Source organism: Poecilia reticulata, chromosome 22, assembly GCF_904066995.2.
Source record: "Poecilia reticulata chromosome 22, P_reticulata-male-v2, whole genome shotgun sequence".
NCBI lineage: Eukaryota > Metazoa > Chordata > Actinopteri > Cyprinodontiformes > Poeciliidae > Poecilia > Poecilia reticulata.
The window spans coordinates 6,300,276-6,319,135 of NC_088851.1; the positions used below are offsets into that span (position 1 = coordinate 6,300,276).

Here is an 18,860-nt window from a genome sequence, read left to right on the forward strand (position 1 = left end):
AAATATTTATGTTTGAGTAAGTTATACTTATATAAACCAAACGTAATAATAATAATAATAATAATAATAATAATAATAATAATAATAATAATTATTATTATTATTATTATTATTATTATTATTATTATTATTATTATTATTATTATTATTATCATTATTATTATCATTATTATTACATTACAAATTATCATTAAGTCTAATCTGCAACAATGTTAACAAATTAATAATAAATGTATTCATTAATTATATTACTTATTATAATGTAAGTTTATGGGAATTTTAATCACACAATTCTTGTGTCTGTCTTACAAATGTTTTATGTGAGTAACTTTGATTTATAATACTACAAATAACATAAGTTACTACCTATGAGACAATTCATGGAAATTTGTTTAATTTAAACTTTACTGTTTGATGTTTGCAGAACCCATAGTGGTATTTTTTGTCCTCCAAGGTGAACTTGCCCCTCACAATATGGAGGACGCCCTGTGACGTATCTCGCCAATCTGGGCAACGAGGCACCTCAACTCTTGTGCCTGTCTTCCAGCATCACCTCCCAAATAGGAGCCGGTCTCTATGGCAACAGGCGGGATTTGCCAGCTGGGAGGCAGAGTCAATCGCTCCTCAGTTGGTATCACCGCCCCAGCTTCCACACTGCATCACGCCCCGAGTGGAATGGATGACCAGGACAAGAAAGACAATGTATGTAACATCCGTTGTGCTTGTATTGAAATGCATGTTTTGCCGCGTTATTATTATCCAAAAATATCCATCTGGTTGGAACGGTGACTGCGACTGAGTTACTGATTGTTTCCAATCTGGATCAAAGAAGCTATTGTTCCCGCCGGTGCAACTGATCGCACATCAGCTGGCCGTACACTTTGTCTGCATTTAGGCCTCTTATATCTGCTTCAGCTGAGGTCTCTGCGTGATGGTGCGGGCCTCATCCCGCGTCAGCCTCATCAATACGTGTCTCTTTTGTGTTGCAGGGGCAGTACATCGGTGAGATTAAAGGTGGGATGCGGCCTTCAATGAAACTGGTTGTCATGGGAATTATTGATAAAAAGCCCAAGAGGTTAGTGCGCACAGCTGTCGTCTTAAAACTGCATAATAAAAGTCTCGTTTTATTAAACTGTCAGCAGCTCACCGGCTGAACTCTTAATTACACCCTTGTTTACAGGAAAAGCAGCATTTTTAGTGAGTGACTGCATGCCAACCATCCAGCTAGTCCCTGTTTTGGAAAATGTCTGCGTGATGCCTGATTAGGGTTAGTTTGTGAGTGAGCGTGGGAGAAACGCAAATCCCATAAACTCTTAATCACTGTGGACATTTCTTCTTTTTCTTTTTCTTCTTCTTTTCTTTCTTTCGTTTTTTTTTTTGGTTGTTAACATCTGTTTGGATTTTTTAAAAGAAAAAAAATTACTACTACTACTACTACTACTACTACTACTACTACTACTACTACTACTACTACTACTAATAATAATAACAATAATAATAATAATAATAATAAAGAAAGCAGTAACGGTGCATTGCATCCTCTTATTTTTATCAAATTCATATTCTCTGAGGTTTACGTGATAAATGCATGGATATTTTAATTTGAAATTTTTTTTAACAAAAGTGATGATAAAATCTTAATGCGATATTAAAAATCTGTTTTAATATAACCTGTAAATGCTGTAGACCAAACAAGTGACTTCATACCCTCCGAGATGTTCTCTATAAAAACAGAAAATTACGTATTATTGTGATATAAATTCACATAAATATAAATATTTAGCTACCACCGTCAGATCTTTCTCAAGTGAATATTTCTCTTGCTTTACATTGGCTAAAATCAGAGGCACTCATCGAGATTATTTCTGACAGTTCATACTGTATTGTTACAGTTCTAAAAAATGGCCAGCAGGTGTCACTGCTCCGTTGGTAACTCCTAGAAAAATAAAGAAAGATGGACATGGAATTTATAGCCTCATTTTTAACCATGGAGCCGTGAATCCAGCACCACATTCATGTGCCCCTGATGTGTGTGTGTGTGTGTGTGTGTGTGTGTGTGTGTGTGTGTGTGTGTGTGTGTGTGTGTGTGTGTGTGTGTGTGTGTGTGTGTGTGTGTGTGTGTGCGTGTGGCTGACTCAGCATCGAGGTGACCGTGTCCTGCAAGCCTCAGGAGGAAGACTTAGAGGCGGATGTGGGTCTGCAGCTGAAGGTCAGCTTCACGGATAAGGCTGTCCAACGAAACGCCCGCTTGGCTGGGAAGTGGGGTCCGTGTGAAAACACACTCTCCTTCTTTCCCTTTGCACCCGGAGAAGCCTTTAAGGTATTTCTTTTAGCTCTGTACTCAGGAGTTTTCTGTTGTAGAGATTTTATCATTTCTCTTCTTTTTTTTTTTTTAGAGAAATGATCAAATCTGCAGCCTTGATTTCGCCCATTCAGCGTTTAAACCTGCAGCATAAGCTGCCGTGCCAACAAGTCACTGTCATCGTTTCCCCTTTGCTATATTTACAGAGCCTTGTAGAGGCTCTGTAAATATAGCAAATGATTTTATAGCTCAATAAAGTTTGAGCCATAAAATCACAAACTTTATTGGGGTCTTTTCTGTGACAGACAAAAATACAGTAGTTACAAATAAATATTTGCATTCAGCCCCTTTTAGGCGGAGACCGATAAATACTAGAAAATCTGTGGTCAGACTTAGAAACTCCTGCACACAAACGTGTCAAAACAAGCTGAGCTTAAGTAATTTCACCAACAACAAGCGGAAGAAATTTATTTTTTTTGTTTTGTTTTGGAAAACATTTGAAAAAGTACACGCCCTTTCTCTTCCGCTTCACAAATATAATCTATTTAAATAGTAAATCAATGTGATACTATTGATTGATTGACTGGCTTGTTGCTGTAAACTGAGACTACATCAGAAGATATATACTGTAGTTTTATGAAACATAATTTTTGCAAAAAAGTTTTTTTTTAGTTTTTTTTTTTACAAAAATTATTTTTGGCAAAAAATGATTCGAGCCTTTATCTTGATATTCTTAACCTTTAAATAGGTACAAAATTATTTAAAGCTCCTTCACTGGAATAACAGGTTGTCCATTTAATTGCCAGATGGAGATCGTCTGTGAACACCAGCAGTTTCGCATCTTGGTGGACGGCCAGCCTCTGTGTGGCTTCACCCACCGGATCTCCAAGCTCGCCTCCCTCACCGCCTTAAGAGTCTTCGGGGACCTACAGCTCACCAAGGTTGCCTAGTGCCGGCCTCTTGCCCACAGGAAGCTGAACTGAGGGTTCCCCCACGCCGCCGGGGGAGGGGGGGACGGTACACCCACCGCCATTAGATTAGAACTTCTTTTTTCCAGTCGCCGTCATCAGGATGTTTCACCGTTTTAGTTCGCCGACAAAGTTGCACCAGCCTCGTAATCCTATGTTGAGACAAAGTGCCTTCGCTAAGATTACCTGACTGGAGACTTGAAGATGCCGACTGAACGTAGCCGCAGTCGTCTTGCGTCTTAAATCGAATGAGGAATGTGCTTTTGAGTTGTTGTGAATTGTTGCGAACGCGATCTAACGTCTACTCTTTGTTCGCGCCATTGAAGCCACAGGAAAAGCAAGTCAACAACTCTGCATTAGTTTTTATCCCTTCAGAAAAAGAGGTTTCAGAAACCTGTCTTAGACTTTTCTGGAATTAACCTTTGAAAGCTTTTCATTTCCTAGAGTTTGTTTTGTTTTTGAAGTTGAAAACATAGCGAAGATTGCGATTTTGTGCCCAGTGACATAACAACAGAATTGATGGTGTAAAAACCGTATAAGTAGCCTATGTTAGTGCATGCCCTGAAAGACTCAGCACTGTATTTGGAGTTCTCTCAGTTGATATTGGATTCATTTTGTCCCAAACAGTTGCATTCAAAATGGCAGCACGTTTTGAAATGTCAGCAAAAGCTTAAAATTGCTTTTAAATCCATACAATTGTGGAAGAACTATAGTTTTTCTAGAATCAGACTTCTTTTTAAGCAACAAATTTATGCCACTGAATTTCTATCCTGTGCAATAACTGGCAAATTTTAAATTAGAAAACAAAATGCATACACATAATTGCTCAGAATAAAATGTCATTGTTATAAATTCAACATCTTAAAATAGTCTTATTCTAATGAGACTATCTCTTCCATATACGTGTATTGGGAATGCGGAGCTTTCGATTCCAAAACCAAAATGGGTCAAATTTGTTACGAATCTAAAAATCTCTAAAAAATGAGGAAAGTAGAAAATCTTGAAGGTTCAAAATCATGAAGCGTGACCAACACGGACTGAACGGCTTTGTTCACTTCCTCTGCTGCCATTGAAGAACTACAACCCCTCACAAGCAAACTGCAATTGGAGAAATCAAGCTCAATGGGAGAAATCCCAGACAGAGCAGGGAGGGAAATGAGAATCTAGGGTAGAAATGACCAGTTGAACCACAGCTTCTGAGAACTTGTTCATTGAGTGGGAAAAGTTTTATTTTGCCTCACAAACAACATGTTTAACATCAATCCACAATGTTATTCTTGATTTTCTGTTATTCAGGATGCTGCTCGCTAACTAACTTGTTTTCTTTAATCGCCTCGTTGTAAAACGTTTTCCCCTTTCCAACTTTTTCCATCAAAGTACACTGTTATTATGAATAATGTCTTAAATGACCCATTTCATTCTGATTTTCAGAGATGAATGGACTGTAACCACTCAGTCCTTAAATAAGAGCAAAAAGTTGTCCTTTAACAGAATGAATGACCCGCTGGATCAAGCTCCATTTAGTTACACAGAATTAGCAACATGAATGTTACCACTGTTTATGTTTTTCTAACATTTTTTTATTTTTTTTTCATCTAGAGGGATATTTCCATCATTCACCTTGATTGATGTAGTTAGTGATGTTGGACTGCTGCTACCCTGAGCACAACCGTACACTGAGACTCGCACGTAAATCACCTTCGACATTGAAAAAGCGTTCACGAATTGTTCAGCTAACATTTTTTTTGTTTTGGCACCTTCACTGGAAGGTTTCATATTTTCATACTTAAGTCACCGTAATAAAATCAAATCTGTTTGTTATTTGTTTGTTCTGCTGCACTTTGTATGTGGGCCTGTAGTTTGGATTTGACATCAAATCCAAGATATGACTCAGGTGTTGCGCCACTTTTTGATCTAGCCCCAGCCAGACGAGAGCTGCTGCGTTTGAGTCACTCTGACAAAAGCTGGACTCAGCTTGCCGAGTGGGAGTGTCTGTCTGTCACATCTGGAAGCGCCTGAGGACACAAGTTTAGCGATAGCAACACATACTTGCTGATTCTTTTTCTTGTCCCTGCTTGTACATTTTTGCTGAAGGAAATTTTTTTGAGTCAGACTCAAGGAATTTCCCCAAGTTCATCTACAAGACTTTTTAAAAGGCGTTCTAGCAGGAAACGGAGCCGTCAAGGTTAAGGCGTTAATTCATACGATTAGTCTAAAAAGTTTCAGCATGCTAGAATGACGTAAGACAGATTAATGGCTTTACCTCTTTTGACCCGAAAGCCTCTCGTTCACGGAGGGTTACTCGGTTCAAAGCGGCACGCTACACAGACTTGTACTGCGATCAACAATGCAAAGTTGCGAATGTGAGCAAAAAGATTAGCGAGGATAGTCAAAGGGCTGTGCTCGCTGTCAAGTTTTGCTTTAAAACGAAACACCCTGGAAGTTTGGATAAAACCAAGGTAGTGTATATATAAGAACAATGAATTATCCTTTCACCAAGGCATAGCCAGACTATATTTAATATTTCTTAAACGTTCATTCATACCAGTATGAATCTTCAGGCAATTTTGGTTTGAAGCAAAAATGTCACTTATTTAAATATAATTTTTGAAAATGTGCATGTTTACATTTCAGTCTTCCAAAGTGATTATTTGTAGCCCTGGAGTGTGATTGATCTGATTAAATCTTTTAACCGATTGGGAGCTACATAAAACACAAAGGAATTGAATGTCTGTTTAATGATCCTACAAGACAATACACTGCAAAACCAATATAAAATCTTGTCTCCTAGTTAAAGCGGCCGAGAAAATGTTTAAATTTTAGTTTAATTCTGTATTTAAGCTAACAGATTTTTTTTTTTTTTTTAAAAAGGATAACTCCAGTGGTCTATAAGAGTTTTCTTCAATGAATTACAAGGAGAAATGTAAAAGGTTGCTAAAGGAGTTAGACAGAGATATTAATTATTCTTTAAACCGTAATGAGATTATGCAAGATATTCAGATGACAGATTTCTTTTTTATCAGCTTTTTTTTAGCATGTACATATGCTTTTTCTTTATGTTTTTAAGTAGACTCTCCAAATCTAAATTTTGTTAAAACTTTTTTTGAATTAGCTATTTATTTCTGGTTTCCTATTTATGCTGCCTTTCTTATTACCAACTAAAATTCGCTTTAGATCAAATTGTCGGCAGTGATTAAAGATGACAGAACACACTGCTAATTGAATAAATAACATTATTTCTTTATTTTTGAAATGTCGAAAGAACAAAACAGCAGAAAATGAAATTTACAAACTTGTTCAGTTGCTAAAAATATATATAAGAAGCATTGTCCAAATGCTAACATTTAAACTGAATTACAAACGGTTAAACCTAAACACAATTAGGAAAAACGTATAAAAAAAATTCCTACCACTGAAGGGCTTCTGAAACGTCTACTGAAAAACTACAAATATTCACACAAGAACATAAGAGAATGGTGACTATGTATAAAGTGTCTATTAGTCTTATAGTGAGAGTTCATTCACAGAAAAATACAAAAAAGTTAATCCCTGCAGATATGTTAAATATTCTGGACACAGCAGTTCTACGTGTGCTCTCTGATTGCATCTATCCAGTCCATCTTCTCCTGGTGAGTCGGAGCCTGGATGAAGTAGTGAATGTCCGACTTTGTGATGATTTTGAACAAGTTGCCTTGAATGTTGCCCTTCACACCTGTGTAACGGGAGAAGGTAAATATGTCAATGGAGCATCAGTGTACTTACAAATTATATCAGATCTGAAATGAAACACACTGAAACGAAATGGCAAGCACACACTTCCTAAAATAATGGTCTAATTTATTTTTTGGCAAAAGTGTTTTGTTTGTTTGTTTTTTTATCTAAATGATCTTTTGGCAAAAATAAAGAGGTGGTCTTTTTGATTTGAAGAGTCTTGTATTCAAATGAGTTACAGCAACATTTAATTTCCCTTTTGGGATCAATAAAGTATTTTGGAATTTGAATTTGAATTAAATCTATCTAACATTGGACCCAGAACTCAGCTAGCAAAAATAACACAAATTGGGTTGTTTTGTTGGGGAATTTCACTTCCTATCTTGACTGACCAATGGGAGCTCAAGCAGCTGCCTGAGACTAGCAACACTCAGGGCCGTTCATAGCTAGCCAATCAGGTGCCCAAAGCAACCACAAATGCTGTGGTAACACGGGGTGAAAATCAAATTATTTAGACAAAAATGTAGGTAAAACTTCTAAAGTAGTTAGGCAACTTAGTCACTGAAATCTTAGTTAACCCACCTGAAGGAACTCCATTATCATCCAGAGAGGATATCAAACACCCTCGCAGGGAGAAGCCGCCAACAGGGCTGATGTCATCCTGACAAGTCACACAAGAACGGAAGAGATTAAGTCAGATACAAGGAGCCGAGGATGATGACGACGATGACGATAATGATGAGTTTGCTATGAGTAACACCACCGTCAGACTCCCAGCTTGTAAAAGTGGCAGCAAAAACAAACAGAGCGGGAATTCACTCTGTCTGATTTAAGGCATTCCTATAGCTCATGTTCTGCAGCACTGCGAGCGCTCACCTTGGTGGGGTCATAATAATGGAGGAAGTCAGGCTCCGAACGCAGCACAAACAGTCTCACCTTCCAGTTTTTTCTTCTGTGGCCCTGCAGTTAAAGATTAGCCAGAAGTTCAAACATGACCTGCTGAAGACTTCCCAGGGTCAAAGGGCATTGTGTCACACCTTCAAGATGGACTGAATGTCTTATAATATAGGAGGGGAGTTACAAGCAAGCAAGTTGTTACGTTTAATAGCTACTGTCACTGTTTTACCTCTAAGAAATAATGTTTTAATTGCGCTAACATTATAGACTCTTGGCTTAGCTTCAGTGGTATTTACACAGTAAATATGAGGCACAAGAATCACATTTATAGGGAATGTGTTCCAACCAGCCAAAAATGTCGGGTCAGAACTTGGATGTTGAAATGAGATTAAACCCAACTGTTTAAAAAGACAGCAGGATTTCATCCTTTTCAGCCACGATGAATAAATTAGCAAATGCATTCCCATGAAGATCATCTGTCAGATTAAAAGTGCATTTTGAAAACTACAACCTTTGAGCGGGTGTTAAACATACTCTTGGTTAAGTTCAAATTTATGAATTCATATTTTTCTTATTGGTCCGATGTGATATTTTAATCTTAAATGTCGTGTTTTCAGTAGCTGTAAGCAGGAAAACATTAATTACCAGGAATAAAGCAAAGCCTTGAAAGTATCAGCCTGTGTGTAATTATTGTACATAACATGCTTCACTCAGTTAATTGACTTACTGAAATAAATAAACTATTCAATAATATTCAAAAGAATAGAATGGTTTTGTATACGCTCAGTGAGCATGCTAACTACTATTAGCCAAAACAATAACAACATACAAACTTTCATTTTGTTCTTTCAAACCAGTTCGGCAACATTTCAGCTAATGTAGACTGTATGATATTGTGTTTGTGAAACGGTTCAAAATGTCGAAAACGCAGCAATAAACTGTGTTCGCTTAAAGGCAGCCATATTGGATTTTGATTCCTTGACTAAGCTCCGCCTTTCTCATTTGAATTCCAATTTCAAAGCAATAATTCTCTTCGACGTTCCAACGTGACACTTGGAGGTTTGAGTGACTCGGTGAAAAACTGTGTTCACATCCCAAAATTTACTGAAGTCTCAAAAAAGTTCACCTGTTTCAGCAGATATCCCCTTTTTACGACTTTGCCACTGAGCTCCGCTGCAGACAGCGACCTCTCTGACTTCACGCTGCCTCTTTTTTTGAAGCTGTCAGGCTGGGAAAAAGCACAAGAAATGAAGCCAACATTTTAAATGGACTCACCGATTCGAGCTGATTTAACATGAAAATTGGTGCAAGAAAGGAGACGCTAAAAATCCAAGTAGCGTACAAAGCTGTAGAGGGCAGTGGAGTCGTCCATGAACTGCTCACTGAGGCCGGCGGTGCGAAGGGCCTCCACGCTCCTCTGGCCGACGGTCCGCAGGAAGCCCTCTTCGAGCAAAGCAGAGGCCAAGGTCACGGCCTCCCCGCGGGTCAGACTGAGCTGCATGAACACCAGCCAGTCCACCACCGCTGAACCTGCAGGGACGACACGCATTGGGAACACATTCTTCCAGACACGTAATGTTCATGTCTTTTTGTGGCAGTTTAAGTCCTTTGTCTAATTTGTATAAATCTATGATTTACCATAAAAATCTGAAAATGTTTCCCAAGGCAAGATTTTGGTATAACTGGAACAATACAAACATAAGTTCATAATCCTATATTCCATGTTTTCATTTTCCTGAAAAGTAGTACTCCGCCTGCCTTAAAACATTACATTACATTACCCGTTCTGTTCACTCCAAATAGTAGCCAAAAAAAGAGAAGAAATTCCTTTTTTTGAGTTCACTTTTTCTCTATTGTTCATCGCTTAATACACTTAGTCTATCCCTGTGCTAATCTGTCCATAAATGTAACTTAAAAATGTTTTGAGATTGGATGCAAAAGTCTGAGTGCCTGAACAGAACCGAGCCCTTAAAACACAATCATGTAGCTAAAAGGCTGTTCTGCCTCCCAGTCTATGATCTCAGACCAGATCAGAGCTTCAAATGTCATAAATAAATAATGATTCACCTGAAAAGCAGTTGCTGTAAGTGCTTCCCTGCTCCACATGGTTGCTCAACTTAATCCCACTGTGGACATCATACATGGAGTCCAACACTTTGCTGTAGAAGAGAGTAAAGTAACAGGGCCTCAGTAAGACGTTAAGACGGTGAAAACAAACGCGTGGGAGCGAATGCATCAGTCGGGTTTACCTACCTCAGGTTGATGTTTTGTAAGCGGGATTGGGCAGAATCTTTCTGGCTCATCGGCTTCCCACCGTCAGTCGCCTGCAGGTTGTTGACCACGGCAGTGATGTCAGCAGCCCACTCATCCCTCTCCTCCCTGGAACAAGCTTCCAAAAAGTGATCCACTCCATGCTTGGTCTGGAGTTTGAACGCAAGCTAGTGAGAAGGAAAACAACAACAACAACAAAAAACACAGAAAGAGCAAATCGTGAGCTGTTCTTTGATGCTTGGCATCTATAAATGTTCTTATAATTGAAGGTGTGGAAGTGCAGCAAGTGGTGCTGCAACCCCCCCCCCCCCCCCCCCAAAAAAAAAACAAACTGTTTTTTTTCTTCTTATTATTATTTTTTAAATCCAAATCCTGAGTTAATGTTCTTGGGACAGAAGAGATGGGGGGCTAGCTAACTGGTCACAGTTGACCCAGTTCTTTGGTTACTGAGGAGAACAGAAGGAGATTGACTGTTTTCCAGACAATTTGAAATAGTCTAGGATGAAATAAGATGATAAAATGATTCTACATAATAATTTTAATGACCCTAAACCTGGTAATATTTTTACGAATGAGTTTGTACACCTGTGATAACGTTAGCACTTTATCTGCTAATTAGCTAGCGTAAGCTAGCTAATTAGCATGCTGACACATGCTGTTGACGTTCTTCAGCTTTATAGACTCACTATATTCAGACATTAACAGCATGAAAATCTAATTCTATGATAACATTGACTTCTAATTGTCATGGTATTAAATCAATATTGGAAAAATAAAAAATATTTTAGATATTCTACAGCTTATGTAGAAAATTGAATATTCAGTCAGATTAGCCTCATTTTTTAGATTGCAACAATCTTTCAGCAAAGTATGAAACATATTTTTCATGAAGTTCACTTTTTTGGACTTAAAATCTTTTATTGATATGTTCTAATATACTCTTAAATGTTTTAATTACCTGAAAGCGGAAAATTATCATAATTAACAGAAATAAAGGCTGTGCGAACTTAATGTTTTTCCACTTAAACATTAATTACGTTTTCAGAATGGAAATTATTACCCATCCACACCACAGAAAGAAGACAATGTATAACAGTATGTACAAGTGTGAAACCATGTTCTTCTTGTTTTTTAAATGTTACTTTCGTCCAAATTTATGTTGATGCCGTTTGGTTGTTGTGTAAATTTAGTCATTTTCCTTTCTAAAGTGTGTTTATGTTCCCGAACAACTCACCGGCCGATTCTCATACTCCAGGAACGGACATGTTATGAGGCAGTCCTTCAGCAGGATTTTCCCTCTCTGACATGAATCCCGTTTCCCTCCTTCATATTTGTAGTACAGCAACTTATCGGGCGTCAGCACGAACCAGCGGGCCTTCCAGTTGTGAACTATGTGGCCCTGAGTATACATTTTAAAAACTTTTTAAACTCATGTATTTATGTGGGGAATCTGATTCAGTTAAAATTTACACTTCAGATACGTTTTGATAATAATAATAATAATAATAATGATAATAATGACGAAATGTTCTTACCCTCTTCACCAGGAAGCCCTCTCTTAGGACAGGAATTTTGTTGTCTGTGTCCATGTTCTTCAGTGTGTGGTTAAAAAGTCTGATTAGCCTCTTCTTGCCTGCTCATGCTTTTATTCTGAGGATGAATGAGTCACACACACACACACACACACACACACACACACACACACACACACACACACACACACACACACACACACACACACACCACCACTTACACACCTCTCCTCTTTAACCCAAACCCACACAGTGAAAAAGGAAGCAATTGCTGCTCGTTTACACAAGATGGCGCTCTCTCTCCTTCAAAGACGCCAGGACTGAAGGGGACCAGCTGGCGGTCCCTGCAACAACTTCACTCTCAATCACGTTTGGTATGAGAGGATTTCAGGTCCTTGAACTGAAACAGGGACATGTTCCTCAGTCCTCATCTGCATTAGCTGGATCCAGGTGGGACACAACGGATTCTGTGCACAGTTAATCAGACAAGCAAGCAAAGGAAAATAATCATGTTTTTTTTCCTTCCAAAGATTGTTGTTTTTCTAATTGGTTGCTGTAAAACGTGAACAGGCCAGAAGAATAAGGCCGGGGGAAATGTTTATGTGAGTCCAACATTTACATTCAAATAGAATCAAAAACAGAAACAATAACACTCAAGTCATGAGATTAGATGCAGACTTAACTTTTTTGCCCCTCTTTCAACCATATTGCCTAATGGTTGAATGAATGAATGAATGAATGAATGAATGAATGAATGAATGAATGAATGAATGAATGACATCTTTATTTGAGGAAAGACGATAAAAATGATCCTACAAAATCATTTGAATGATCCCCAACTAGGGTTGCCACCTGTCCCGTAAAATACGGAACCGTCCCGTAATTGACTGTTAAATATAGCATCCCGTGTTGAACTGACAAGTGACGTGATTTGTTCCGTATTCCACATGCAACAATAAAGATGTGGTGCCCGAGTACTTTATATAGTAGGCGAGATTGTGCCCAACTGCTTTCTGGGTAATACACACTGCCGCCGCAGCCCCCCCACCCCGCCCCTCGCTTTACCCTACCCCCGACCTGGGTAATAAGTTTAGTTCACATAACAGTGTTCAGTCCGTAGAAGAACTGAACCACTGTGGCAGTTGCTAAGATAAACTAGTCAGGTTTTTAAAAAGAAAAAAGATAACAAGACAAGAGTGTCAAGTTGTAACCTAGCTTTTGTCCAAGCGAGGTGAGTAGACTGTGAGACTTTCAGCCACTTAGCATAGTTAGCTAAGCTACAGACTACTGTTTGCCTTCGTTTCACTGACATTTAATGAATTAAGGGAAAAGTTACCAACATCACATATTTAATTTTTACCACACTTAACAACAGGCGAGTCGGTCAGCAGCAGCTCTGACCACCATAACCTTTACTATGGTTGCCACCCATCCCGTAAAATACTGAACAGTTACGTAATTGACTGTTAAATGTGGCGAGCAGTATTGAACCGATACGGGACGCGATTTGTTCCGTATTCTACAAATGTGTATGTGTATTAAAAAAGAACTAGTCCCCCAATATATAGTACTTTATATTGTAGGCTGCCACTCCAGTCATTGTTTTACTTACGGTGTTAACATACTTAAAATACATTCTAAGTATATGTTAAATCTAATTCAATCACTAAAATAGTACTCAAAATATTCTAATCAAGCATGTTGGTACATAAAAATAAGTACACTTAAAGTACACTAAGTACTACGTAAGTTTGTCCAAAAAACTACGTTGAAGTATACTTAGTACACTTTAAGTAGTGCTTAACTACTACTTTAAATACTACTCAAGTACACTAAGCACAAAATTAGTATTTCAAAAAGTCACACTTTAAGTATTCTAATCCAAAGTATACTTGAAATATACTCATGATTAGTCCCATACGCATGCTTACGTATGTTAAAATTTAACATACTTAGTACACTAATTTTTCACCTGGGAAGACACACACACCAATCAACGGTGCGCTTCTGGCTGCATCTGGTGCGCAGAGTTGGGGAGGGTGGAACACCATCCCACCACATTAACAATGTGGTCAATGATGAAGAATGGAGGGACAACTTTCGTTTGTCCAAGCCTAGCACCAACTAGTGGCATAGCAGGGGCATTACACCTTTTCGATATGTACCGTTACTGTGTAAACAAAGATTGTAATTAGAATGTCTTCAGGTAAACGTGTTAATAGAAACGAAACAAAAATTCAATTTTCGTTGGATCATTGTCTTGTAAACGGGGCTTAAAACTACAAAAAAAAGCAAATAATTGAAAACAATCACAAGTACTTTGTGCAATCAATGCATGAGAATTAGTTTGTAACAAATCTTGCATTTTTTTAAAAGTACAAATGCATTTTATTTAATTTGAAAAGATTTTAATTAATTGCTTAATATAATTTTAAAGAAGTCCTTCCTTCGTTTACCTGAAGACAGTTTCAGTCTTATTTTACTTTAAAGAGAAACCTATCACAAACACTTTTTTGGATAGATTTATTGAAAACACTCAACCATTCTATACATTCTATTTTTGACGAAAAACAAAAATTAAAACCCCCCAATTAACTCTCCCTGTTGTACAGAATAATACAAATCAATCCCTCAAGTCCAATCTTGTGAGAATGTTCTGGAAGTGAGTCCATGTCCGCTCGAACTCTGTTAATGCATGAAATAGTCAGTGGGCCACAAAACCTCTTCATCCATCAGCATCAGTACTGGCTCTCCTCAGGGCTGTGTACTGAGCCCTCTGCTCTTCACGTTGAACACACACAACATACAGTTTGACACAAACTGGATGTTCATACAACAACATACAGTTCATCATTATTGTTTTTTGATACATAATATGCCAGAAAAAACAACAACAAAGCATCTCTGAAGGAAAATGTGTCATGGTTGCACATCTCTAAGAATCCAAATGTGAAGATCCACATGATCACATTTAACAAATACAACAATTTTCAGCTTTATAGACATGAAACGCATCCAGTCTCTCTTTCTGGTTTTTAAACAAATCAATTCTATAGTGAATCTCAATATAGGACATGTATGGAAAATATCTCTACAGCTTTTCACCTGTGATGCCTAAAGTGGTGAGTTAGACTAACTTTGTGACGAAAACTTTTTCCACAGTTCCTACATGAAAACGGCTTTTCATCAGTGTGAATCATCATGTGCCGAGTTAAATTCTGTTTTTCACTAAAACATTTTCCACAGGTCACACATGAAAACGGCTTTTCACCAGTGTGAATCATCATGTGCTTAGTTAAGTTCTGTTTTTGACTAAAACTTTTTCCACAGTTCCTACATGAAAACGGCTTTTCGTCAGTGTGAATCATCCTGTGCTTAGTTAAATTCTGTTTTTCACTAAAACATTTTCCACAGGTCACACATGAAAATGGCTTTTCACCAGTGTGAATTCTAATGTGTTTAGTTAAATCCTGCTTTTGACTAAAACTTTTTTCACAGTTCCCACATGAAAACGGCTTTTCACCAGTGTGAATCATCATGTGCCGAGTTAAACTAAGTTTTCGACTAAAATTTTTTCCACAAGTCACACATGAAAACAGCTTTTCACCAGTGTGAATCATCATGTGCCGAGTTAAACAAAGTTTTCGACTAAAATTTTTTCCACAGGTCACACATGAAAACGGCTTTTCACCAGTGTGAATCATCATGTGCCGAGTTAAACTAAGTTTTCGACTAAAATTTTTTCCACAGGTCACACATGAAAACAGCTTTTCACCAGTGTGAATCATCATGTGCCGAGTTAAACTAACTTTGTGACTAAATCTTTTTCCACAGTTCACACATAAAAACGGCTTTTCACCAGTGTGAATCCTCATGTGCACAATTAAATCCTGTTTTTGACTAGAACTTTTTCCACAAGTCACACATAAAAATGGCTTTTCACCAGTGTGAATCATCATGTGCTGAGTTAAATGCTGATTTCTATTAAAACTTTTTCCACAGGTCACACATGAGAAAGGTTTTCTTTTTTCCTGATTTTGGTTCTCAGCTTCAGCAACTTCCTGGAAGATGTCTTGGTTCCTGTTTGGTTCTGATTCAGTTTGGTTTGTTTGCTCATCAACAGGAACCACCATGCAGGTATCAGTTTCCTGTTTTAAATCAATCTGTTCTTCACCCTGAATGCAGTAAACTTCTTTCTCTTCCACTTTTATCTGATGAACTTCTGGTTCTTCCTGTTCTTCTTTTACTTGCAGAGGCTCTAACTCCTGGTCCAAAGCGGATCTCCTCTTCTGGTTATTAACCTTACACTTCAGGGAATCTGGAGAAGAAAACAGAGAAAAAGAGAAATTGTAAACTTTACTGAAGTAGATATGAGAAAACCTTCATCGTTTAAGATGGAAATGAAAAAAAAAAACTTGAAAATTAGAGAGCGTAGACAGAGAGACAGATCAGTCGACAAATCCAGCTGATATTTGGAGAATTCTCAAATAAACTGATATTAAAAACATCTTTTATTTATTACAAAATTAATAGTAGAGATTATTTTTAATATTTAACAGCAAATTGTATTATTTCATGATATTTATTTGGAGCTATTATTAATTTTATTACTTTGAATTATATTAAAATTAAATTTTAGTCCACTTTATATCTTTGGGTTTTATTTACAAACATGAGTTTATTTGTAAGTTAATAGTTTAGTTTTTGTTCCTATATTATTTACTTTTCCAAGTTAGACAGGAAGAACTGTGGGTCCATTTTCTGTAAATATAGGGACTGGTATTGGACCAGCATGCACTGGGTTTGGCCTCTACATATTTAAGCCATTCTCATAGCATAATTGTGATGTCTGCTTTCATTCCAGTTAACGAAACATATATACGGGAAAAGAACAGTTACTAAAAGGATTCTCATACAGAGAGCTTCAGATTAGTGATGGGTCCGGCAACACCAATGCGTCGGCGCATGTGTCAAGCCCTCAGACCAAAACCCGTGTCGGTGCGCGTTTGGTTTCAGCAAGTCACATGACCGATACAGGAACTGTTTCGAAATGACATTAACGCGCCAAACTGTGTTTCTAAGTACGCAAATCTGTCAGAAGCATTTGCCAAACGAATTCTTGATTTTTTACAGCATCAACTATAGAGCAGCTTCAAAGAAAAGGTTTCCACAGAGTGGTACCATTTTGATCTTATATTGGAAAATAAATTTGTTTTCATTTTTGTTGTTTCATCTATCTGAATCCAAATTCAGCTGAAATTGACTCTTAGGTTACTTTCATATTATGTTCTGCAGGTTAAGTCGCATATGTTTGACTAAACTGTCTTATTTAAATAAATCCACCTTTTCAATGTTAAGGCATTATGAGGCCAGGCGTGAGAATGAAGTACCAGATACACCTAGATAAACTCAGACATACAGCCATTCTACAAATTACTCAGTTGCTTTTTATAAATTATTTCATATACAGCGATCCCTCGCTATAACACGGTTCACCTTTCACAGTATCGCTGCTTCGCAAATTTTTTTGTGTAGTTTTTTTCACAGCGTTCTGCGTCCTGATTGACCATATGATTGGTAAAAACAGTGTCCGCGCTTCTTCTCTACCTGAGTGCCAATACCGTTACGGTATTTAATACATATTGGCCATTCAGGAGATGGAAACTAAAACTTTGAATGCCAACTGGAAAAACACTGTGGCCAGAGGCAGCGCAAAACCTGACCGGAGGCTCGCTTGATGAGATCCATCACTCTGCCGTAGATACAGCTGTGAATCTCGCGGGGCAGGTTGGAGGAGATGCTTTAATGACATGACTCTGGATCACATTAATGCCCAATTGATGAACATGCACATCCGCTGATCTGAAAACAGGCTTTGTTCTTTGGTTTCAATGTAGAGTATGTAATTATGCTGTATAATAATTGCAAAAACTAACGGATAACTACTTCACGGATTTTGCCTATCACTGGTCATTTTCAAAACGCAACCCCTTAGAAAAACAAAGGTTCACTGTAAATGTAGTGTTTACTTCATTTTTTTCTACAGCAGAAGTTGTCAAAAGAGCGTAAAAGGCTAAATTTCAAAATGTTGTAAACACTTTATACATATATATATATATAAATCTGTGGGGTAAAAACAGTCCACAAGCATCCTCATTCCAAACACATTCACTAAAATTTCACATTATTTATTGACGGTATATCAAATATATTTTAAATTTAACAGAATATATGACATAATACAATAGATAATCAATAAAATACGAAGACTTAAATCTTATTGTGTAGACTAGGTCATCAAATCACTACGTTGCTTGTAGGAATGTTTTATGTGCAGCAGGTGTCACTATTGAGTGACACAGTATCAACACAGAATCGACACAGTTTTGCTATGTGTCGAAACGATACATGACGCCTTATCTACCCATCACTACTTCAGATATTTAGAAATGAACTTTTATCCAAACGCTGGTGTTTCCTACCTATTCGGTGTAAGATTATCCGGGGAGTCCGGGAGAAATCCAGCAGTCTGCGCTGATCATCCATCTCTTCCTCCGACTTGACGATCATTTCTTTAAACTGAATGTTTCTCCAGCAGCAGTAAACTGCTCGCAGATAAACTCATTTAAGCTGGACTGAAGATGTAGAGAATCGCTGGAACATTCAACAAAACAGGCCACTTGCCGTCCTCTTTGTCTTCTTCCTCCTACTCGTCCTCTTCTTCTTTGTGATTTTATGACTGTCGGCATTCATGTCATTGCATTACCGCCATCTTGTGGCTCATCCCGATCATCACATCTAAAGAGTTCTCAAAGTGCTGGCACTTTGAGAACTTTGAAAGAACGTAGTCTTTCAAAGAGAAAGACTACGTTTTTCTCTTTGAAAAACGTAGTCTTTAACAGAAGACAGCTGCTGCAGAAAAGAGAAAAATACAACTAAGACAAAAGAAAAACTAAATTATTGAAGACAATAATAATCATCCATATTTTCTAAAATAAAGAACAATCAATGTATGAAAATGAGTTTATAATGAATATTAATATTTATTCATTCAGCTTTTACTTAGGTAAAGTTAAGCTTTTAATATAATTTGAAACAAATAACAGCATTCGTTGCAATATCATTTTGTTTTAAAGAGAAACCCTATTTTTATGCATAGATATATTTGAGAATGAACAG

The 18,860-nt window shown here is 37.5% G+C and overlaps 3 protein-coding genes across 3 annotated transcripts; 1 reads left to right on the plus strand and 2 right to left on the minus strand.

Moving 5' to 3' along the window:
* Window positions 1–506: 506 nt before the first annotated feature.
* On the plus strand, window positions 507–5,091 carry LOC103458242 (galectin-related protein B). The gene is made up of 4 exons (XM_008398905.3): window positions 507–702; window positions 990–1,075; window positions 2,140–2,320; window positions 3,109–5,091. The coding sequence occupies exons 1-4, from the start codon at window positions 577–579 to the stop codon at window positions 3,250–3,252; spliced, it is 537 nt and encodes a 178-aa protein (XP_008397127.1). The 5' UTR covers window positions 507–576; the 3' UTR covers window positions 3,253–5,091.
* Window positions 5,092–6,464: 1,373 nt separating this feature from the next.
* On the minus strand, window positions 6,465–11,837 carry plek2 (pleckstrin 2). Its single transcript, XM_008398904.3, has 9 exons — window positions 11,685–11,837; window positions 11,384–11,548; window positions 10,132–10,316; window positions 9,946–10,037; window positions 9,221–9,408; window positions 9,005–9,106; window positions 7,858–7,941; window positions 7,564–7,642; window positions 6,465–6,982 (listed from the first exon to the last, which is right to left on the minus strand). The coding sequence occupies exons 1-9, from the start codon at window positions 11,736–11,738 to the stop codon at window positions 6,855–6,857; spliced, it is 1,077 nt and encodes a 358-aa protein (XP_008397126.1). The 5' UTR covers window positions 11,739–11,837; the 3' UTR covers window positions 6,465–6,854.
* A 2,348-nt stretch (window positions 11,838–14,185) lies between these two features.
* LOC103458243 (uncharacterized) lies at window positions 14,186–18,421 on the minus strand. Its single transcript, XM_081602969.1, has 2 exons — window positions 18,164–18,421; window positions 14,186–15,999 (listed from the first exon to the last, which is right to left on the minus strand). Exons 1-2 carry the CDS (start codon window positions 18,249–18,251, stop codon window positions 14,783–14,785), a joined length of 1,305 nt encoding a protein of 434 aa, XP_081459095.1. The 5' UTR covers window positions 18,252–18,421; the 3' UTR covers window positions 14,186–14,782.
* Between the last annotated feature and the right edge of the window lie 439 nt (window positions 18,422–18,860).